Source organism: Pieris rapae, chromosome 4 (genome assembly GCF_905147795.1).
Source record: "Pieris rapae chromosome 4, ilPieRapa1.1, whole genome shotgun sequence".
NCBI classification, from domain to species: Eukaryota; Metazoa; Arthropoda; class Insecta; order Lepidoptera; family Pieridae; genus Pieris; species Pieris rapae.
This window is the reverse complement of record NC_059512.1, coordinates 1,986,362-2,010,159: the sequence shown is the minus strand read 5'-3', so window position 1 is coordinate 2,010,159 and position 23,798 is coordinate 1,986,362. Positions and strand designations below refer to the sequence as shown.

General features: G+C 34.2%; 1 protein-coding gene across 4 annotated transcripts; it reads right to left on the bottom strand.

Annotated features, from left to right (window-relative positions):
• Positions 1–9,461: 9,461 nt before the first annotated feature.
• On the bottom strand, positions 9,462–23,123 carry LOC111000263. Of its 4 annotated transcripts, XM_045634820.1 has the most exons (6): positions 13,939–14,213; positions 13,106–13,109; positions 12,401–12,650; positions 12,207–12,287; positions 11,422–12,090; positions 9,462–11,169 (listed from the first exon to the last, which is right to left on the bottom strand). In XM_045634820.1, exons 3-6 carry the CDS (start codon positions 12,648–12,650, stop codon positions 10,079–10,081), a joined length of 2,091 nt encoding a protein of 696 aa, XP_045490776.1. In that variant the 5' UTR covers positions 13,106–13,109; positions 13,939–14,213; the 3' UTR covers positions 9,462–10,078. The 4 variants fall into 4 exon arrangements, with proteins under 4 accessions (XP_045490776.1, XP_045490773.1, XP_045490774.1 ...); XM_045634817.1 differs by lacking the exons at positions 11,422–12,090; positions 12,207–12,287; positions 12,401–12,650; positions 13,106–13,109; positions 13,939–14,213 and adding exons at positions 20,626–21,777; positions 21,889–21,969; positions 22,100–22,349; positions 22,927–23,123 and having other exon boundaries at positions 9,462–11,157; XM_045634818.1 differs by lacking the exons at positions 13,106–13,109; positions 13,939–14,213 and adding an exon at positions 14,654–14,828.
• Positions 23,124–23,798: the final 675 nt, after the last annotated feature.

The window sequence follows — 23,798 nt, the reverse complement described above, 5'->3', positions numbered from 1 at the left end:
TCAGCTGTTAAGACCTGGTGCGAATAATTTTCCTCCTACTCCTGCGCTTCTGTAACAACTCTCTAGTCTCTGACATTTATTTATAGCAAACTATATGGCAAACGGGCAGGCGGCTTACCTGATGTTAAGCGATACCATCGACACTTTCAATACCAGAGGGTTCGCGAGTGCGTTGCCGGCCTTTATTATTTGTCCATCTCGTTGGCGATCCTTCATCGATCCTTTGCCTTTGGTGTTGCCATTTAGCGGTGAGCTTCTCTAGGTCCTCGTCGCCCTACACATTGTGTGGCTTAAGTACGAAAATATGCGTTCTCGGCATATGATTGATGACGGGTTTTCATGGAGCTGGCTAAGGATAAATGTATAATAATACAATATAATAATATTTTCTTCAGCGGTAAACGTTTAAAAAGCCTCAATCTTTAGCCTTTTTTGGGCTAAGTTTGTCCACTTTTCTGCTCCATATATTGAAAATACAAATATATATAAAACTATTTATACTTAATGCGATAAAATATGGTAATGCCTACAGTTAGGTACAAGCCGTTTGCATATTATTGAATATTCGAACAGGATTTAGATGCATATGACGCAATGTACTAAGAATCGTATTGTATAATCACGATTCAAGTAAGCTAATATAAATAACTGGTATATGGTACATAATTTTAAAAATGTATTATAAGCTGAAGTTTCCTGGTCTCGACTCTCGTAGTTCTTCCAGTATGAACTCGACTAATATTAAAATTAGCAAACATTATGGTGGTCATCTATAGATTTGATTGAGTACTTTCTTATTTTACTTTACTGACATGTAAAGACTTCTGTTGAAAATTTCGCGAAATTTCTTACAAGTCATGCCGTGGGCATATTTATACGCCACATAATATAAACAATTGGTTGTTAACAGTATTTTACTTTCGTGAATAACTTTTACAAAAGTCCTTCTAGCTAAATATTAATCTTGGTGATAAAAACTTTACCATGAATCGTGAGCGTGCTTGTTGCCATGGTTACGATATTTTTTTATAACAAAAGGTATAATTATGATCGGAATTTCCTCTGACCTTTGCTTACAAACTGAACATTCACAAGAAATAATTAGTTACAATTTTAATAAGGAAAATTGATACGATATTTGTGAACTATATATATACAATTATTTAAATAAAGATTTTTATTTAAATAATTGCTTATAGTTAATTACCTTCTGTATATTGTTGTTGATATGATGAGATACATTCAAATCGTCAGTAATAATAATTATTTATTTAGCGTAAAATAAAAAATAATAATACATTGCTACTCCCCACACTAGGACGTCTCTGTGCCGTGGGTAATTAGGTAACTATTGTCAGTGGTACATGGTACATGCTTAACAGGTTTCTTAAGAAATAGTTTTAGTGATACAACTAATCAAACCCAAGTCTTTTAAGACATTGAGTTTGCGTGAATGTGTGAGTGAGTAAAAGAGTGGCGGAGAGTTAAATGCCAGTTCTTCTCTTCCGTCTACGCTCTTGATTTGAGAACTAGCAAGTAAATGTAAAATTAGAAGCATTTCTACATTTCTTTTTTTGCAGCTGACACATGACATCTTAAGTAATAAATAATAATAATATAAATTTAAAACAAAGATTTGTCTCAGATTGTCAAAGATCCTCTATCTGCAGAGGCATGGTGAAATAGGAGCACCCTCTTACATTCTCGTGGGAACAACACCCAGTACATAGTGGAAATGTCTAATAGAAAATGGCGAACCAAAGTAGTTGAGTAACTGCATTATATTAGGAAACAATATTATGTAATTAACCACAGCTATCTCGTGACATCATTAAATGATTCCAAATTTTGGCAAGAAATCTATTAAGATTATTATTTTTAAAGGCAAAGTCGCGGACATTAAACGGTCCAATAAAAATATGCGGAATTCGACACTCCTATTAGTTTCATTGTTCTCAAGGGAAATGACTAACGAAATTCTATCGGAATTGTATTAACCTCTTCTATATTAATCAATTAACTTTCGTGTGTTAGACAATTCCCATTGGTATAACGGTCCTACAAATATTTACTGACTAACCTGACTTCACATATTCCTGTGTTTCCGATATATAATACAAGCGAATGCGAGAGATCTATGACACACATTTTACATACAAAACATCTAATAATGTAAAAATCCTGAACTCCACCTCAACACTGAAAAAATTCATTTAAATATGTCCAGCTAGTTTGAAGTTTAATAACGAACACATGCACAGAAGATATAGCTGTTATTAATTGTAGATAAAAACCTAGATTCTGACTGCAGCGCCATCTGCCGTACTGATTTGTGCATTATACAAATACAAAAAAAAAATCCTTCAATCGGTCCAGAATTATATATACAAAGTTAAAATATAATAGTTTTTAACAAATAAGTAAATTTTATGAAGCATTTACGATGTTATCAGTATACAGGGTGTCCCAAAAGTCGACGTCAAGTTGAAATTTTCTCATAGGTAATGCCACACCACTTATCAGAAAAATTAAAAAAATAATTAAGTCATGTATTTTTGAAGTTATGGAAATTTTCCTTTTATTCCAGAAATTGTACACAATGTGACAGTTTTTTCATTCCTGTTGTTACAAATATTTACTTTTTGCCAATTTTTTTTCTCTTACGTCATCCCGAATAGTGCTTTATGTAACCTGTTGATGATCCAATGATCCTAAACCCTGTGCCGATCACTCCAAGTTGTAGGAAAATGTCATGTTATACCGTACCAAGTTTTCAAAATTAATTTTTCGCACTAGTTCAACTGATCGTCCTGAAAAAAAATGTACTACTCCAGTTTGGCAAGCAGCAGTTTGCGCATTTGACAAAAATGACATTTTAAAATGACATTTTCCTACAAGTTGGAGTGATCGGCACAGGGTTTAGGATCATAGTTTACATAAAGTACTATTCGGGATGACGTAAGAGAAAAAAATTTGGCAAAAAGTAAATATTTGTAACAACAGGAATGAAAAAACTGTCACATGGTGTACATTTTCTGGAATAAAAGGAAAATTTCCATAAATTCAAAAATACATGACTTAATTTTTTTTTTAATTTTTCTGATAACTGGTGTGGCATTACGTATGAGAAAATTTCGACTTGACGTCGATTTTTGGGACACCCTGTATACTAATTTCGTATACACACATAGTATTAATTAATAGGTTTGTTTGTGTTACTATGGATATTATAATTTTATTTAAACAATGCTATACTTCACATATGATACGTAAATTAAGGGCCTGTTTCACAATGTATGGATAAAGTGCCAAATAGCTAAGCAACACATAAATTATTCGAAAGATAAAAGTTCCAAATAAGATACTTCGCATTTCATGACGTACAGCGCTATCTGACAGTCGTGAAACGCAAAAATACTATTTATCATACCAATAAGTAACTAATAGCTTATTTGGAACTTATCCGGACATTGTGAAACAGGCCCTAAGTCATAAATCTTTTAATTTTTTGCTTAGCTTCTAATAAATCATGGTAGCAGACATTTGAACTCATTTTATAATAAATCAATAAAATCTAAAATATAATACCCGATTATAATTTACTAAGAATAGTACCATCCATTATTTCGTATAAAATTAATGGGAGCCAGATCAAACACGAATATAATTGTCAGTTTTGATTAATTACATGTCTGTTTATATTAGTAAATCACTCATTTAAAATGTACGTCCTTTGTTTCTGCTATGTGCGAGTTATATATCTACTGTATTTGGAATATCATTTTGCGATTTGAAGAGTAGATAAACTTGTGTACACTATAATAATAACATATGGATTTCAAACTTAGGCGCTCATTAAAGCACATACGAGAGACCAATACTACAGGTGTGTCAAAGATCAGGGAAACGATATATGCTAGGAAAGAGGACGAATAAAATAAAGAACATATAATGGTGCGTCCACATCCGGCGAATATGCTGCGAATGTGCAGTTTGCGAGCTGCGCAATTTTTGTTGGAGCGCCGCACGAACAAAACTGAGGAAGATAATTTAGAAGTGGATGCACCAGATTAAAGAAACATCAGATACATGGTACAGTCTACAGAAATGGCGCAGGATTTGGAGTAGGCTTTTACCAAAAAAATGCACATGTATCTGGGAATTAATGAGATAAATAGATAAATAAAAAATAGATTTATGTAAATATAAAGTAAGTTAAGATAAAGTATGTGAAAGAAAAACCTTTTATTATTATTCTGTAAACCTTGTATTAATTTTTAGTAATACACCGTTTCCACGACATCAGCTCTACGTTTGTATAATGACCTGGGTAGAATTTGAGTTTATTTGCTTTATTTGTATGCCTGCCGGTAAACGGTATCCTTTAGGTAATAGTAGTATTCCGAAAATTAAAACACATAGGCAACAGGGAAGCGAACGAGAATCCTCTAAATTTCAGGATATTAAATTGAATTAGGCCTGGAGATACTACGAATGTGTTTTTTTGAAAAGCGGCTACAATACGAGATGGAGGAATGCGGAAAGATCTCATAAACAGCTATAAGTTATAACATTAACCATTTCCAAACTGTTTAAAAACAAGAAAAGTTTATAGGTAAGTTTTCACACTACTGACTATACTAGTTCTTGAACAGAATTTTTTTAAGGTCAGTTGGGATTTCTATTTAAATCTTAATTTGAAGTATTCAATATTTACATTATATTAGAAATGAAAAAAAAACATATAATATAATAACTATCCTTAAAATGTAATTACTAAAATATATTTTTAAAAGGAGTCCCTTTAGTCAAGGTTCCGAAGATACTGACAGCGTTCCCCCTATGAATAGCTAGACTAATTCTTTGAGAAGTTGTAGAGAACCTTCACTAGAATCATTAATTATCATCCTATGATGATGACGACGTCGAATTGCCAATAGTCCAAGATCCCAGAGCGTTCTGATATAACTTATTTTCACATGGATGAAACCTTCACGAATTAGTAACGTCTAGTATACTTTAAATACCTGCCTACTTGTGGAGCTTGCCCTGTGACACCTGGGCAGATACCAGGTGAGAAAGGTAACTAAAAATATGAGTTATCTAACTTAAATTTGTATGGCTGAATTTTATATATATTTTGTAGAATATTATTCTAAACTAGAATTATAAAGTGCCAGACACTTGTCTACCAGACAAATGTCATGTACAGTGGTACAACGATTTTAGTATTGAAATAGATACTGATACTCATCATTGTAATAATAGTATTAAGGATACATTAATATTTGTATTAATAAATGGGGTTTGTGTGATCAACTATCACTTACCTTTTGCAGGAAGAAATCGTTGTTTTCTATATGTTTTCTTGTACAAGCTATGCCGAAGATCACTTTAAATGTATTTGATATATTGACTAGGCCTACTGAGTCTTTAATAAAATATATCGCCTGTGGATAATTCAAGAGCAAATCACCATTTTCAACCAGCTCTACACAACCTATTCTTCTTAATATCTTTTGTAATCCCATTCCGAAAGGACAGCATTTGCTTATACATTTATCATTACAGACCGTCGCATTTCTTATATTCAATTTTGTTAAAACCTCATTTGAACTGACTAAAGACAAAGATAAAATAATTAAAGTTATGAACATCACGAAATGCACCATTACTAACGAGGAATTGGTGGACACTGAATGCTCAAAATTGTACTTTGTCATAATATAATGAACAGTTGATCCTCAAGGGAATAAAAGAACTCTTCAATTAAAAAATGTAATACTGTTAAAATTCAACAAAACAAAACATACAATACAATCTATACAGGTACATAAAAATATACAATAGCATTAATAAATAATTGGAAGAAATCATAATTAATTATGATATAGTTAAAATGCATTATAAAAAATTTGTGCTAGTTAAAATTGTCATGAATCTACTTATCAGATTGATATGGCATACGCATTCTTATTATTAGCAATTTATACAGAGTTAACCTTCGAAAATGTTTTCGGCTCATGAGAATATCAAATATGTTATTTATTAATTACAAAAAATAATCTTTATAACTAAAAAAATAAGTTCTTACTACAGTGACACTTGTAATTATCATCTTCAAAGTAGAGATAGAAATCTACCTATAACGTGTATTCTTGTACAGTATGCTTGTATGTAGTTTACGGGTGAGACCAAGGAATATAGTTTTTAGGTTAGGTGTGGTCTTAGACACATCAATACATTACGCAAACAAGAGGTGCTTAAAATCTAATTTCTAAAACCATATTTCGTGTTGTGAAAATTCATTACTTCGAGGTTAATCCCTTAAAAAGCGTCTACTCAAAGTAATTAAACGTCGCGGTTTAACTGTGAATCATTGTGACAAGTTGAAACAATGAGCTGACGAAACTATTCGGGTAATGGAATCGCGTGTGTTATGTTAATATTGTCTGAGAAAATTTAGTGTCAAGTCTTTTCAAGCAATTCTTGTACAAGAATTGCTCGTTTTAAGAATTATATATATATATGGAATCTCGGAATCGGCTCCAACGATTTTCATGAAATATGGGGGATTTCGGAGGAGATAAATCGATCTAGCTAGATCTAGATCTAGGAATGATGATGGATTTTTTTTCTTGATATAACCAGTTCATTTTTTTTTATTATTCTGTCGGTAAGATCAAAAAATATTATTCATATTTCAACATTTTATTAGTATAATAGCAGACTTGGCCAAGCATTGCTGTGGCTAAGGTTTTTGTTATATCACATAGTAGTAAACTATTCACGGGAAACGGTAGGAGAACTTTTAACACAGCGCCATCTGTTAGAATTGCATCAAATAATAAACAAATAATTTGCAGTAAAATAAAATTGCTACTATAGGTAATTAAAGATCTAAGCTATCCTATCTCTTAAGTTGGACCAGACTGCTCACGGTGTGCCAATTTAATTTTAAATCGGTTAAGTAGTTTAGGAGGCCATCGCGGACAAACATCATGACAGGAGATTTATTATATATTAAGATAATTCGTACTTAAATATAATTTCCAAAAAACACAGTTTATAAAAAAAAATACCGAGCAAGGCTGGCAAGCCGGTCATCCAGGTAATATATATAAAATCGCAAGAAGTTCTGTGAGAAACAGAAAAGAGACAATGTGGGAAGGTATATATAGAGTGAAAAGAGGGACAGAGACCAGAGTCCAGGATATATCACTTTTGGGGGACGGTAGATACGTTAGTGACAGGGAGTCCGCGGAGACCTTGGCAAGATCTTTCTTTTAAAGAAAACACTTTTTTAACGGATTAATGTTATGTATTATTGTAAACTTATAATTATTTAAACTATATACTATGAGAACTTTCTTCCCGGAAGATACCAGTGAGGATGAAACTGAAGACCACACACTGATGAGAAGAAGAGCAAACACAGTAAATAAAGAGGGACATAACTAAGTCTATGCCACCCTTTTACCAATCTCTGAACTCGAAACCGCCGCTCTAAGCTTCAACCCGAGAAAGGCCCCCGGAGAAGATGGCATAACGGCGAACTTAGGTTGGCGCGCGATAAACGCGGCGCATAACTTATTCCTCACCGTCCTAAACAAATGCCTGGAGCTAATGTACTTCCCCTAAATTGTGGAAAATTGCTACAATAATTGTATTGCGCATACCGGGTAAGTTTTTTAGTACGTTTGCTAATTTCAGAGTTAGCTTTGTATTAAATTGTCACACCTGGCAGCTGCAAACACTGGACATTTTAGAATAAGCTGAAAACGCTTTATTGCCCATTAATATCGTAAATAAAACAATCTTTGCAGGTTAACTAAAAATAAAAATTTATTTTTCTTTTATTACCGTGAAAATTTACAGTAAGTTTCGGTACTGTAGTTAAATGACAAGATATTGGGAGCATCCACAAAACCCTACAACACCACTTCTAACCACCAACTACTTAGGTATAATCCTTTGACATAGATGGCGTTATTTTCAGGTAATTTTTAAATTTATTTAAAAACCTCATTTTAAATAGGTCATGATAATATACACGTAGTTAATATTAATTAAAACGCTGCATTTTCAAAAAATATTTTGTATTTGAGATTTCAGTATTAGCAGTATTTGAGTATTTCAAATACTACGAGCATAGTGAAGTAAATGAAAAAACGGTAGGGAAAGTGGTGTGTCTTAAAAAGAACACAAGAACAGAGTGTAATCCTCTCAATAGAGACTTTAAGAAAGTTATTAGACGAAGTTATTTAGGAACATAGGATCATGATGGTATTACTCATTCCACGTCATTAAATTCGAGCCTGTTGGCATCCCTACCCATCGGCAAAAAAGACAGAAGGTGTTGGCCGAGAGAAAAAGCCGGCGTAAAAACTCTCGGTACTCTTTTTAAGAAAAAGCAAATCAACAAACAGTTATATAATATTTAAAACAAATATAGCAAATTTATTAGAAGTAGCCTGCCGTATAAAGATATCTAGGAGTTTATTACAGAAGAGTATCCCTTTTCCCAAAAATAATTTCAAACTTTAGATAGTCTAGTAAGGGGAAATTGCAGCCTGCGTTTGTTCCGAGTACTTACATTGTGCGTATCTTCTATTCTAGTATACTTATCACTATTTTTCTATATATACATAATATTTCCGTAAATATATTGCGAGGGAAAAGTGAGTAGGTATATTAATTCCCTTGAAATTATCTCTCAGAGATTCCTTAAATTTTAAAATACCTATAGATTGCACGAATAACCCTCTTCTGCAGGATGAAAATAGGTTCGACATCAGTAGCTTATCCCCACAATAATAAGCCAAATATAAATAAACATTAAAAACCAGATGCCGTATATTTTATTTCAGATTATTCTTTACAGCTGATAAAAACTTCGATAAGGTATTAGGTGTCCCTTAAGGTCATTAATAACTGTACGGCATTCAAAAAATTTTATTTGTAATATTTTAAAAATAACAAAAAACTATTTAAATTTTAATTTATTTATATGAAATGCTTATTTTTATTTTTTGGTGTGTATATTCTGACGAAATATACACATCTCGCTTCATTAACAGTTGAAACTGCTCTGACATTATAGGTAATAGGTAAACAATATAACGTCAAATGTAGCATTTATAGCATTTCGATCAGTAACAATTGTGAACTCTCCCATTGTAATGAATGGTGGTTGGAACCTCGGCGATTTCAGAGATTTAAGAGCTGTTATGGTCTTGTTTTTGCTATCCTGTAAAACGATGGGTTGAATTCTCACCCCGTGAATACGTTAATGCCACAAGTGAACGTATCTGAGAATACTACCTCTACTGCTATATCAATGTACTTGATTGTTCATAACATTTATTTATTTATTTAGAAACAAAACAGATACATCTTTACAATAAAAATAAAGTTAAAAATAAAACATAAAATCATACATTGGATGTATCCACAATAGGTTTCACTGATATAAAATTTATTAGATGATTTATCATTAGATGTTAGAGGTATAATTCTAACAGAAATATTAGGTACATAAATTAAAATTACAACTATTAATGATGACTATTAAGTGTAACCCATGATTCCGAAATAATATCATAATAATAATATTAGTTACTCTAATTTTCAAATTCTAAGACTCAATAATTTGGAATTATTGAATGGCTATACTTACATCATAATAATGTACGTTTTTGTTTTTATCTTTTTTACGACAGGGAAATCCTTTTTAAGACTCTAAACATTGATAAAAAACCCCTCGTCTTTACTTCTCCCGCATAGTGCAAAAAACACTGGGCCTAAACCGCGTTCGTTCCAATCTTTCTGAAAAAATTCCATTAAAAAGCGCCAAGCGTAGGCTGCGATTTCATTCAGTGTTCTTCTCTTTGTATCAAGTGGTTCATAAGGATTGCAGGGTTGAGAATCTTGCCTATAGATGCTTCAGTGTTGGTTTGATGCATTGATGGAGGAGCATCAATGGTTCCATGGGAGCTTGATTGCTCGACTTGGTCGGTTTAGTGCGGGCAGTACTTGCACATTGAAGGATTTTCTCTACTTGGCTCACTCTGTGTTGTTAACATTCAACCATTACACCATATTTGAACCGAATCTTTTGTATCTCACTGTGTAAGGCTCTGAGGATAGGTTGTAGATCAGTATTCCAACCACATCGGATTCCATACTCAAAAACAAAATTTAACAGTACCGAACACGCATGCTTATCTAATTCTGGCCTACAGAGAAGATACTCATTATTAGAAGCAAGCCATGTCTCAGTCAATGATGAACAAACACTCAGTGCATTTCTGCTGAAGACTTCTGGTAATAATCTACGAGCTAATGATTTGCAATCTTTCGATACTTGCTGACAGTTATTGAGGTTTCTGGGGCTGACGTAAACACCACTTTGGGGCATAAGTTCAACGAGTCTTGGCAGTTTTTTTTGATTCTTCAATGTCCATCTTGTATCATCAGCATCATATTCCGGTGGTAGAACGACCCGGTACAACTTTTCGTTTTTCTTTATCAGCGTTTTGTTAGCAACATCAATTCTATGTTGATCTTGATAACTAGAACTGGCACTCGCAGTTACTTCAGTGTGTGTTTCTTCAGGTGACCGTGAACCTTCACGTGTTAAGTTGCTCGAAGGAGAGGCGCTGCTAGCTGTGTTTCCCGCAGCTGTGTTAAATTGTTCGACGGAACCCAAAAACTTTCTATATGTCTCGGTAATATCGAGGATTGAACTCCGTAAGGTGTTGTACATATCAGTCGTATGACGCAAAGTAGAGCCCATTCCAATAAAGAGGATAGCAAAGTAGTCCAACATTTGCTGCTCTAAAATAAATCTCGAATGCGTCTGGTGATTCGTTAACGTAGAGTTTTGGTCAGCTGTCGGCCTAACTGCAGAATCATGTCTAGGATCATTAGCAGCTGTGTTAAATTGTTCGACGGAACCCAGTAACTTTTTATATGTCTTGGCAATATCGAGGATTGAACTCCGTAAGGTATTGTACATATCAGTCGTATGACGCAGAGTAGAGTCCATTCCAGTAAAGAGGATAGCAAAGTTGTCCAACATTTGCTGCTCTAAAATAAATCTCGAATGCGTCTGGTGATTCGTTGACGTAGAGTTTTGGTCAGCTGTCGGCCTATCTGCAGAATCATGTCTAGGATCATTAGCAGCTGTTTTAAATTGTTCGACGAAACCCAATAACTTTTTATATGTCATGGCAATATCGAAGATTGAACTCCATAAGGTGTTGCACATATTAGCCTTATGACGCAATGTATAGCCCATTTCTTTAAAGAGGCTACCAAAGTTGCGCAACATTTGCTGCTCTAAAATAAATCTCGAATGCGTCTGGTGATTCGTTGACGTAGAGTTTTGGTCAGCTGTCGGTCTATCTGCAGAATCATGTCTAGGATCATTAGCAGTGCCATAAACATTGTCCGTTCTCTCGACAGGTGATTCATCTGCAGACCTGTCGCAATCTGAAACTTCCTCATGATCCCTAATAGCATAGGAATCCGAAGGTACTACATGATACGGTGACCGAGATTCTTTTACAATGTACTCGTCTCTTTGACTCGCATTCGCAATGACGTTTAGATGACTTCCGGTCACAGATGACCTAGTACCGTCATACATATGGTTAACTCGTTTTGGCTTTGAATTCATTTGTGTAGATAGTTTAACCAACTGATCCTGCGTGCATAAGTTTTGATATCCGTTTTCATGGACTGTTGTATGTTGTATTCTAGAAGGTTGGTAGACTGAACGAATAGGAATTTCTGTGTTTTTTCTGTCACCTGTTTCTGACGCTATGATATTCTGTGGGCTGGTTGTGAAGTCTCTGCTATTTTCAGTGTGCGTTCGTAAAGCTCGTGAATCATTTTGAGATTTATTTTGACTAACCGCTATAGGTTGTCGTACTGAACGCGTCGAGAAATGTCTGGTATTGTCGATTGAATTCGATGGAGTCTGTGCGTCAATGGCCAAATTTCTTTCCATTTTAGAGGAATATGATCTTTTTGGTTGATAGGCACTGCGCAGTTTCTTATTCACCAGAAGCTTTGGTTGCTTATCTAGAAATAAAAAAAATCTTATTATTATTTGGAGAGCTTGGAATTTAAAAAAGTAGTATTCAAAAATGTATTTACTATGAAAATTGGGAACACTGATAAAATAATTTGATTCTAACCTGTTACTCTTGATCCTTCTTTAACCAAAGGTCCGTAATCATTTTTCGTAGCGATCCAACTTTGTGCATCATTGTAAGAATCTGAAAAAATATATCAATATTATTATCTCTTAATTTATAAAATGTTCGGAATCTCGATATACTTCAATGATGTAACGCACAATCTGTTTACTAGTAAATTTACTTAAACTTACCTGTTTTATGTTTGACAGTAGCCATATAAAATCTCCACTCATCATCGTACCTTTCCTTCCTCTTCACGCGATCTCTTGTATTAAAAGGATCATCGTCTTTAGGGTACGCAACAACGACCCTGTCACTCTTCAATGGAGGTAGTATCAGCCACGTATACGGCACGCATACGTAATTATCAATACTTTCAAAGGGTAAATCTATGAATTGAACAACATAGAATAATGGCTTATTATCCCTTACAGGTCTCATCTGAAACAATCAAAAAACTTCCGTAAACATCAATTTAATATTGTGAAAAAAAGACTAGTCTTGACTGATTATCAACCTACTCTAAAGACAAAATAGTGGATTTTCACTAATTTGCAGTACATATTCACTAATTGTCACAGCTATAAGTATACAATGAGCAAATAATTCAAGTAATCACTGTTAGGACTGAATTAAAATAAAATTTACTGTTAATAGCAGGAGAGCCCGTGGGAGGTCGTCCTTCACCGATCTGATAACCAGATGAGACGTATTTTTTATTAAATATTTTTTATAAACAAATATGCCTATAATTGCTTGCCTATCGAAAAGTGGTGCTGGCTATTTTTAATTAAATTAACTTTTATCGATTTTTTTTCATCACCTTCATCCTTTTGATATCCAAATGAAATTTATTTGAAATTTATTTAAGTTAGATAACTTATATTTTTAGTTACCTTTCTCACCTGGTACCTGCCCAGGTGTCACAGGGCAAGCTCCACAAGTAGGCAGGTATTTAAAGTATACTAGACGTTACTAATTCGTGAAGGTTTCATCCATGTGAAAATAAGTTATGTCAGAACGCTCTGGGATCTTACTCCATATTCTGTCTATCAAAAACTATCAGTCAAATAAATTTCATTTGGTTATCAAAAGGATGAAGGTGATGAAAAAAAATCGATAAAAGTTAATTTAATTAAAAATAGCCAGCACCACTTTTTGATAGGCAAGCAATTATTGTTTATAAAAAATATTTAATAAAAAATACGTCACATCTGGTTATCAGATCGGTGAAGGACGACCTCCCACGGACTCTTAGACTATAATATTAGTGGGAATCATCATTAATGGAATTAGTGGAAACGACCAAAGGTTAAATTAGTGAAATCTATCGATAATTTAATAAAACGAAATATTCAAAGGAATGAATAATATACACTTCATATTATTTATTGTATCACTAATGACAATTATTTATTGTATTTAGTTACCTACTTTATTATAATTTTCAATACTGAAAGTATAGCGACAAAATAGAATTAATAGTTTCATTATATTTTAAAAATAATGAAATAGTTATACTGTAATCATTTTTCATACGAAATTTCTAATAATTGAACAAAAAATAGTTTTAGTACGGCTCACTACGACGAGTGCTTTACGATTGAAAATTTGGTTTTATGATGATTAAACGTGAAAATAAATATTAGATGAGTTAGGTATACAGAAATTGTAATTATCATGAAAACAATTGTATTTCAACGTCGGTGATAATCAAATTGACCCTTACCTTTTATTTCAGTTATGTATTTCTTGTAACAAGAATAAATTTCGTCACATCTGTCACGCGTTATAAAGATACCGAAGCGATTCTACAACTAATTCCCCGCCACTATGCCCGGAATATTATAAGCAACTGGATGAACGTATTGGACCAATGAGAGGGAAAAACGTTTCATATCGCGCCACAACGTCACGTCGACACACAGTAGGTAGTTGAACTCATTTCGTTATTTCTAAAACTTCTGCTCAGTAGAGATAACAAAGTAAATATTATACATTACATAAGTTAATGAGTCAAATCATATCAAGTTGACTTAATTAACATGTTGTTTCGATTTGATTATTTGGTTAGATCTTCCCAATATATTCCCAATATATATTTTAATTAATAATATTCTAGAGTAATTGAATCAATTAATTTTTATAAGGTTTAAAATTATAGCATAGAGTGATTGAATGTATGAATGATTGAATTAATGTATAAATTAAGGTGGTTTGTTGATAACATATCAGAAAACAAATTTATATTAGCATAGCAGTCCCTCGTAATGTGATAACTTTATCACTGTATGACTATTGACTATAATGTATTCACGAATAGGAGGGGCCCTTCTCCTTTGTTGACCCTGCAAATATCAATTTGTTCCTCACAACAATGACGAATATATATTTGCGTTCCTAAAACTCGTGAATCATTTTGAGATTGATTAATTATCGCTAACCACTTTTGTTTGTTGTATGGAATGCGTCGACAAATGTCTGGTTTGGTCGATTGAATCCGGTGGAGTCTGTGCGTCAATGGCCAAATTTCTTTCCATTTTTGACGGACGTGACCTTTTTCACCGTTCCTTATTCACCGGATGCTTTGGTTGCTTATCTAGAAATAAAAATCGTACATTAAAGTAAAACTGCTTGCTAAGGCCTATTATAATATTAATGAATACTTAAACGATCATAGTGCTTGGATATGAATTGCTTCAGTATAAATAGGTAACGCGACAGAATCTCTCGGCTGCATTTTCAGACTATGGGGCGATCGTCGACATCTACGACTTTTTTTAAATGTAAAGTGGGAACAAACCGTGATTCATGTGGTATCAAATTATTTCAGTATAATTAGTATTATTACTATTTTCTTGTGTAGCCAAGTGTACATTTCAAGGATTGTCATGCTCACTCAAATGTCATTGCTTGTGGCGGCGTCCATGCGTCGGGTTGTCTCTCTCCCTAAAATATGGCGAGGGGGCCGATGGCTGGCCATGTGTCATACTTGAATTCGTGTATGCGGTGATATTAGTTGTTTATACTACGTATTTGCGTGTTGTTCTCACGAGTATGTAAGTGCGTGCTCCTATTTCACCATGCCTCCTGCTGATAGAGGCCAAATCATTGTTTTTAATTTATTTTTTTATTCTTTATTACTCAAAAAAAAAAAATATAGAATACGTCGACCAGTATGTCTACCTTGGCCAAAATATTTCGTTTAAAAGCCATTATATAGAGGAGGTAGAGAGAAGAATAAAAAAAGCCTGGAATTCATATTGGTCACACAAGCATATTTTTAAGTCTCAAATGAGTCTATCACTGAAGAAAAAAGTGATGGACTCAGTTGTGACACCTACACTGTTGTACGGCTGCCAATCATGGCCTATCACAGTTGAATTAATAAAGAAAATTCAAATATTTCAACGATCAGCCGAAAGGAGCATGTTAGGCTTAAGTCTCAGAAACAGGGTAAAGAGTACAGCGATACGACAAAGAACAAAAATAATAGACGCGGCAAAAATGGTGTGCCGCCTGAAATGGCGTTGGGCAGGGCACACAGCAAGAACAAGTGACAACAGATGGAGCGAGAGAGTCCTGCACTGGTACCCGCGCGGCACGAGCCGGCCGCAGGGGCGCCCACGCCGACGCTGGGCAGATGACATCATCGCAGTCGCCGGGGTTACCTGGCCGCGCCTGGCCCGCGACAGACGCGAGTGGAACCGGAAGGAGGAGGCCTATGTCCAACGGTGGACAAACCAAAACTTAAGTGAATGACGTTTTATTGTCCCCTAATTTTAAAGTTTTTGGAAATAAAGGCTATTATTATTATTATTATTATTACTCAATATGTAATATGGAACATGGTGTAGTGGTTGCAGCTCCTTACAAACATTGTGTAAAAAAAAAACTTGGCGATTAAAAAGAGTGGCGAAGAGTTTATTGCCAGTTCTTCTCTTCCGTTCTACGCCCTTGATTTGAGAACTGGCAGTAAATGTAAAATTAAAGTCATTTAATATTTCTTTTTTTGACGTTCATAAGTGTACATTGTTACCTACATGAATAAATAAATTTTGAATTTGAATTTGAGTCCAATAATTATAATATTTTTTGAGGTTTAGAGGTTTTATTTTAGTCTAGTCTATGCATATGTTTATAATTCCCACGACTGTATCTATTTTATTATTTTTTGGTTTTTAGTACATTTATCTTAAACATTGCAATGTATGTTTAACATAAAACCGTATAACTTAAAAAGTTTTTTTACCTATTTTTATTTTCTAGTTTTTAGGTTTTATTTCGCATTATGTTTAATTCATTAAGTGCTTTATTATTGCAAGATTTCTTGCCCGTTATTTATAGTATATTGTATTCTGCTTGTTGAGCCCTTTCATTTGATACCCATATTCATGGGATTGATAAAACCTACGTTATCCGCCATTTTGTCGCGGCGGCCATCTTGAATTTATAATGATAATGAATAAACATAATTGTATTGTCACCAAAATCCAGTGTATACAAAATTTCAGATTAATCGGTTGACAGGAAGAGGGTGAAATTTGAATTACTAAATTTGACCCAAGAAAAAAGAATAATAGAAACGGGGTGAGCTAAGTAAAACCGTTTAAAAATCGTAGAACTTATGAAACATCCTGGCTGTCTTAACAAAGACAGATACCCAGTTCAGTGGTATTCCTCGGTTGCCGCTGAAATTTTAAATAAGTAAAAATGAAATAATGATAACTAAAGAACTACATTTTATGACTAAAATTTTTTACCTGCACCATACTTATATGGTTTTCGCGGGATAGCTGACACACATATAAGTAACCCATAAGCTTATCTCCAGTGTTAACCCCCCACCAACAAAGTCCATTTTCATGACTAAATTCATAGGATTCCATAACAAGATACAGTTGTGTATAATATAAGTCTATAGTTTTATTATTTAAAATAGTAACGTTAATAATAATGATATATGTATAACTTTAAACATTTTTTAGTCAGAAACATTTATATATGATACCTCTTTGCACCGACTTATTATTAACAGTTACCAACAGAAAATGAGAAAAAAAGAGTATAGGCATAATATATTGGCACTAATTAAAGATTTAAGTAGACCCTTGGTAGATAGTAGATATTGTCGACCACAGAGCTGGTGCTTCCTCGCTCAACGAATAAGTATTTTTTTATACAACAGGGGGCAACCCTCTCAATGTCAGAGGGCTCGCGAGTGCGTTGCCGGCCTTTTAAGAATTGGTACGCTCTTTTCTTGAAGGACCCTAAGTCAAATCGGTTCGGAAATACTTCAGTGGGCAGCTGGTTCCACAAAGTGGTAGTGCGCGGCAATTGCCATGGAAAACGCTCAGTTGTGGAACGGGGGACGTCGAGGTGATACGGGTGGAATTTCGTATTCTTCCTCGACATCCGATGACGAAACTCACCGCAGGTATTAATCCGAACAACTCCTCTGAACACTCTCCGTGGTAAATGCGGTAGAAGATGCAGAGTGACCCTTCATCTCTTAGCAACGCCAAAGGATCATGCCGCTCGGAGAGGGATTGGTCGTCGACGATTCGCAATAGAGCAAGGAATTGCCACTGGAATTGCGAGTACCTACTCACCTGTACCGCCAGAAATTACGGCATAGTGCTCATAGTTATTTTCTGATATAGTAACAGCCTGCTAAGCGTTATTCACTTTGGTCCATTCCACGTGTTTTTTTCCATGGGCTTGTAGTCTATAAATAGTATTTTCCCACATAGTAATAAAATAAAAAAGTGTATTTACAGAAAAAAAAATTAAACAGTTTAGATAGTCTAGTAAGGGGAAATTGCAGCCTGCGTTTGTTCCGAGTACTTACATTGTGCGTATCTTCTATTCTAGTAAACTTATCACTATTTTTCTATATATACATAATATTTCCGTAAATATATTGCGAGGGAAAGGTGAGTAGGTATATTAATTTCCTTGAAATTATCTCTCAGAGATTCCTTAAATTTTAAAATATAGATTGCACGAATAACCCTCTTCTGCAGGATGAAAATAGGTTCGACATCAGCAGCTTATCCTCTCAATAATAAGCCAAATATAAATAAACATTAAAAACCAGAAGCCGTATATTTTATTTCAGATTATTCTTTACAGCTTATAAAAACTTCGATAAGGTATTAGGTGTCCCTTAAGGTCATTAATAACTGTACGGCATTCAAAAAATTTTATTTGTAATATTTAAAAAATAACAAAAAACTATTTAACTTTTAATTTATTTATATGAAATGCTTCTTTTTATTTTTTGGTGTGTATATTCTGACGAAATATATACATCTCGCTTCATTAACAGTTGAAACTGCTCTGACATTATACTGCTGACAAACAAAATATTAAATAACGTCAAACATTTATAACATTTGGATCAGTTACAATTGTGAACTCTCCCATTGTAATGAATGGTTGTTGGAACCTCGGCGATTTCAGTAAGAGCTGCTATGGTCTAGTTTTTACTATCCTGTAAAACGATGGGTTGAATTCTCACCCCGTGAATACGTGAAATGCAGCCAAAGAAGTGCTAACAACACCAACAGCAGCACACATATCAACATTTCTCACATTATTCCCTGTATCTAGCTACGTCCTGATTTTGCGATCGATGGCATATTGATCCTCTGCTACATACACAACAAGATGCTTCATGCCAACATAATAATAAAATGGCAGTGTCGGAGCATTTTATTAATATGTTACTGTTGTTTAGCATATTGCAAACATGGTAAACTACTTTCATATCAGCTGCCTCATAGGCACCACAAGTGAACGTATCTGAGAATACTACCATAATAAGGCTGCTACTATTAATGTACTTGATTGTTCATAACATTTATTTATTTATTTGGAAACAAAACAGATACATCTTTACAATAAAAATAAAGTTAAAAATAAAACATAAAATCATACATTGGATGTATCCACAATAGGTTTCACTGATATAAAATTTATTAGATGATTTATCATTAACTGTTAGAGGTATAATTCTCACAGAAATATTAGGAACATAAATTAAAATTACAACTATTAATGATGACTATTAAGTGTAACCCATGATTCCGAAATAATATCATAATAATAATATTAATTACTCTAATTTTCAAATTCTAAGACTCAATAATTTGGAATTATTGAATGGCTATACTTACATACTAATATTGTACGTTTTTGTTTTTATCTTTTTTACGACAGGGAAAACCTTTTTAAGACTCTAAACATTGATGTTCGGTAGTGTGGGATTTTTACACACAAAAAACCCCTCGTCTTTACTCCTCACGCATAGTGCAAGAAAGACTGGGCCTAAACCGCGTTCGTTCCAATCTTTCTGAAAAAATTCCATTAAAAAGCGCCAAGCGTAGGCTGCAATTTCATTTCAGTGTTCTTCTCTTTGTATCAAGTGGTTCATTAGGATTGCAGGGTTGAGAATCTTGCCTATAGATGCTTCAGTGTTGGTTTGATGCATTGATGGAGGAGCATCAATGGTTCCATGGAAGCTTGATTGCTCGACGTAGTAGTCGGTTCAGTCCGGGCAGAACTTGCAATTGAAGTGCTTTCTCTAATTGGGTCACTTTGTGTGGTTAACATACAACCATTACACCATATTTGAACCGAATCTCTTGCATCTTACTGTGTAAGGCTCTGAGGATAGGTTCTAGATCAGTATTCCAACCACGTAGGATTCCATGTTTTAAAACAAAATTTAACAGTACCGAACACGCACGCTTATCTAATTCTGGCCTACAGAGAAGATACTCATTATTAGAAGCAAGCCATGTCTCAGTCATTGATGAACAAACACTCAGTGCATTTTTGCGGAAGACTTGTGGTAATAATCTAAGAGCTAATGATTTGCAATCTTTCGATACATGCTTACAGTAATAAAGGTCTCCGGAGCTGACGTAAACACTACTTTGGGGCATAAGTTCTACGAGTCCTGGCCGATTTGTTGGATACTTCAATGTCCACCTTGTATCATCAGCATCATATTCCGGTGGTGGAACGAACCGGTACAACATTTTGTCACCAACATCATTTCTATGTTGATCTTGATTACTAGAAGTAGCACTCGCTGTTACTTCAGTGTGTGTTGCTTCAGGTGACCGTGAACCTTCATGTGTTAAGTTGCTCGAAGGAGAGGCGCTGCTAGCTTTGTTTCTCGCAGCTGTTTTAAATTGTTCGACGGAACCCAATAACTTTTTATATGTTTCGGCACTATCGAGGATTGAACTCCGTAAGGTGTTGTACATATCAGTCGTATGACGCAAAGTATAGCCCATTGCATAAAAGAGGATAGCAAAGTTGTCCAACATTTGCTGCTCTAAAATAAATCTCGAATGCGTCTGGTGATTCGTTGACGTAGAGTTTTGGTCAGCTGTCGGCCTATCTGCAGAATCATGTCTAGGATCATTAGCAGTGCCATAAACATTGTCCGTTCTCTCGACAGGTGATTCATCTGCAGCCCTGTCGCAATCTGAAACTTCTTCATGATCCCTAACAGCATCGGAATCTGAAGGTACTACATGATACGGTGACCGAGATTCTTTTACAATGTACTCGTCTCTTTGACTCGCATTCTCCATGACGTTAAGATGACTTCCGGTCACAGATGATCTAGCACCGTCATCCATATAGTGAACGCGTTTTGGCTTTGAATTCATTTGTGTAGATTGGTTAACCAACTGTTTCTGCGTGCATAAGTTTTGATATCCGTTAGCATGAACTGTTGTATGTTGTTTTCTAGAAGGTTGGTAGATTGGAAGAATAGGAATTTCTGAGTTTTGTCTGTCACTTGTATCTGACGCTATGATATTCTGCGGGGTATTTGTCAAGTCTACATTGTTATTTCCAGTAGATCGTGGACTCATTCTTGCTTGCAGTTGTGGATTATTCAAAAGAATGTCATTATGAGTGACTGATAATGTTTCTCGTATTGGTTTGATAATAGATGGTGGTGGTGTCTTTGTGACTCCTTGGAGAGAAGACTTTCGATTTCTGTTTTTAGGATTTTTAGAGCTGACAATACGGAGTTTTGGTCTCTGCTGTGAATCCACCTGATTTGGTTGCATCTGTCTCTGTTGTGCAAGTTCGGGAGTCTGATACGTTAGATTTGAAAGGTGTGTTGAATTTTTTCTATCTGATGGAGTCCTCATATTGATATTTTGAGATGTAAGTCGATGATCGTAAGTGTTGCCCTCTGTGTCTAGTTCAACAACAGCCAAATCGGTAGATGTTTCCAAATTAATTCTAGGTCTATGAATTTCTTGAGAGGTCATTCCGATGCTTCTGAGCGGAGCTGTTCGGTCTCTGCTATTTTCAGTGTGCGTTCCTAAAACTCGTGAATCATTTTGAGATTTATTATGACCAACCACTATTGGTTGTTGTACTGAACGCGTCGACAAATGTCTGGTTTGGTCGATTGAATTCGATGGAGTCTGTGCGTCAATGGCCAGATTTCTTTCCATTTTCGTGGGACGTGATCTTTTTGGTTGATAGGCACTGCGCAGTTCCTTATTCACCGGAAACTTTGGTTGCTTATCTAGAAATAAGAAATTCTTATTATTTGGAAAGCTTGGAATTTAAAAAAGTAGTATTCGAAAATGAATTTCTATGAAAATTGTGAACAATGATAAAATAATTTTATTCTCACCTGTTACTCTTGATTCTTCTTTAACCAAAGGTCCATAATCATTTCTCATAGCGATCCAACTCTGTGCATCTGTGTAAGAATCTGAAAAATACATTATATATCAAAATTAATAAGATTTAATTAATTCTTAATTTATAAGATTTTCGGAATCTGAATATATTTCAATAATGTAACGCACAATCTATTAACTAATACATTTACTTAAACTTACATGATTTATGTTTGACAGTAGCCATATAAAATTTCCACTCATTATCGCATCTCTCCTTCCTCTTCACGCGATCTCTTGTAAAAAAAGGATCTTCGTTTTCAGGGTACGCAACAACGACCCTGTCACTCTTCAAGGGAGGTACTATCAGCCACGTACACGGCACGCAAACGTATTCATCAATACTTTCAAAAGGCTCATCAAGGAATTGAACAACATAGAATGCTGGCTCATTATCACTTTCACGTGTCATCTGAAACAATCAAAAAACTTCCGTAATTTAAAAGTAAAAAAATAAGTAAAGTAAGTAAGTAATAAAAGTAAGTAAAGAATAAAGTTTACTATTATAATTAGTGGGAATCCTCATTAATGGATTCAGTGGAAACGACCAAAGGTTAAATTAGTGACATCTATCGATACTTTAATAAAAAAAATATTCACGGAAATGAATAATATACACGCCATATTATTTATTGTATCACTTATGATAATTATTAGTTGAATTGAGTTACTTTTATTATAAATTTCAATACTGAAAGTAAAGCAACAAAATATAATTAATAATTTCAATATGTATTTGAAAAATATTGAAATAATGAATACTGTAGGTAATCATTTTTCATACGAAATGTCAAATAATTGAACAAAAAATGATTATCGCACGACTCATGATGCGAAGCATCGGAGAGTGCTTTACGATCGAATGATTTGTTTTATGATTATTAGCTTCCACGTAAAAATGAATATAAGATGAGTTAGGTATAGAGAAATTGTAATTATCATGAAATTAATTGTATTTCAACGTCGGTGATAATAAAATTGACCCTTACCTTTTATTTCAGTTATGTATCTCTTGTAACAGTGAATAAATTTCGTCACATCTGTCACGCGTTATAGAGAGACCGAAGCGATTCTACAACTAATTCCCCGCCACTTTGACCGGAATATTATAAACAACTGGATGAACGTATTGGTCCAATGAGGGGGGGAAAACGTTTTATATTGCGTCAGCAACAGGTCGATAATAGGTAGTTGAACTTAATTCGTTATTTCGCAAAACTTCTTCTCAGTAGAGATAACAGTCTTAAGTAAATATTATAATATTAATGAGTCAAATCATATCAAGTTGACTTAATTATAATGCTGTTTCGATTTGATTATTTGGTTAGATCTTCCGAAAAATTGAATTAACCATATTGTGTGAATCAATTTATCTTTATAAGGTTTATAATTATAGCATAGAGTGATTGAATGTATGAATGAGTATTAAGGTGGTTTGCTGATAACATATCGAAACATGGCCGTGCTTCAATGGATTTTTATACTTGTACACAGTTATGATTGCGATCTGGAATTTTTTAGACTTAGTAAATATTGAGCTGTAGAGTCGATGAGGTCATGACGTAATTAATGCCAAGGCCAGTTTGTATCCTCTCTGGTGTCATAAACAGTTCAATATAGACGGCATGCTAAGTGTTAAGCTCCAGTTCATGTCTATTCGGTACGAAGGTAAGCTCGATAGTGTTGAGTGCATACATACAGTGTTTAGTTTACAGCTTTTTAAATACTGAACAAAACGAATGATTAGAGTTAATCAATAACAATATAATATCAATAATTGACTAACTTTTTTAATACTACATTTTTATTTCGTTTGACCATGTTACATTAGATTTTTATTAAATCTTAAAAAAAATATCAT

Bases quoted from the DNA above. Each gene is read 5' to 3' on its own strand.
- LOC111000263 (XM_045634817.1), bottom strand. From the start codon at position 22,349: ATGACACGTGAAAGTGATAATGAGCCAGCATTCTATGTTGTTCAATTC. The intron at 21,778-21,888 runs GTGAGAATAAAA...TCTTATTTCTAG, and splicing joins AGAAGAATCAAGAGTAACAG to ATAAGCAACCAAAGTTTCCG. The intron at 11,158-20,625 runs ATAGGCCGACAG...ATGATTCTGCAG, and splicing joins TCCTAGACATGATTCTGCAG to ATAGGCCGACAGCTGACCAA.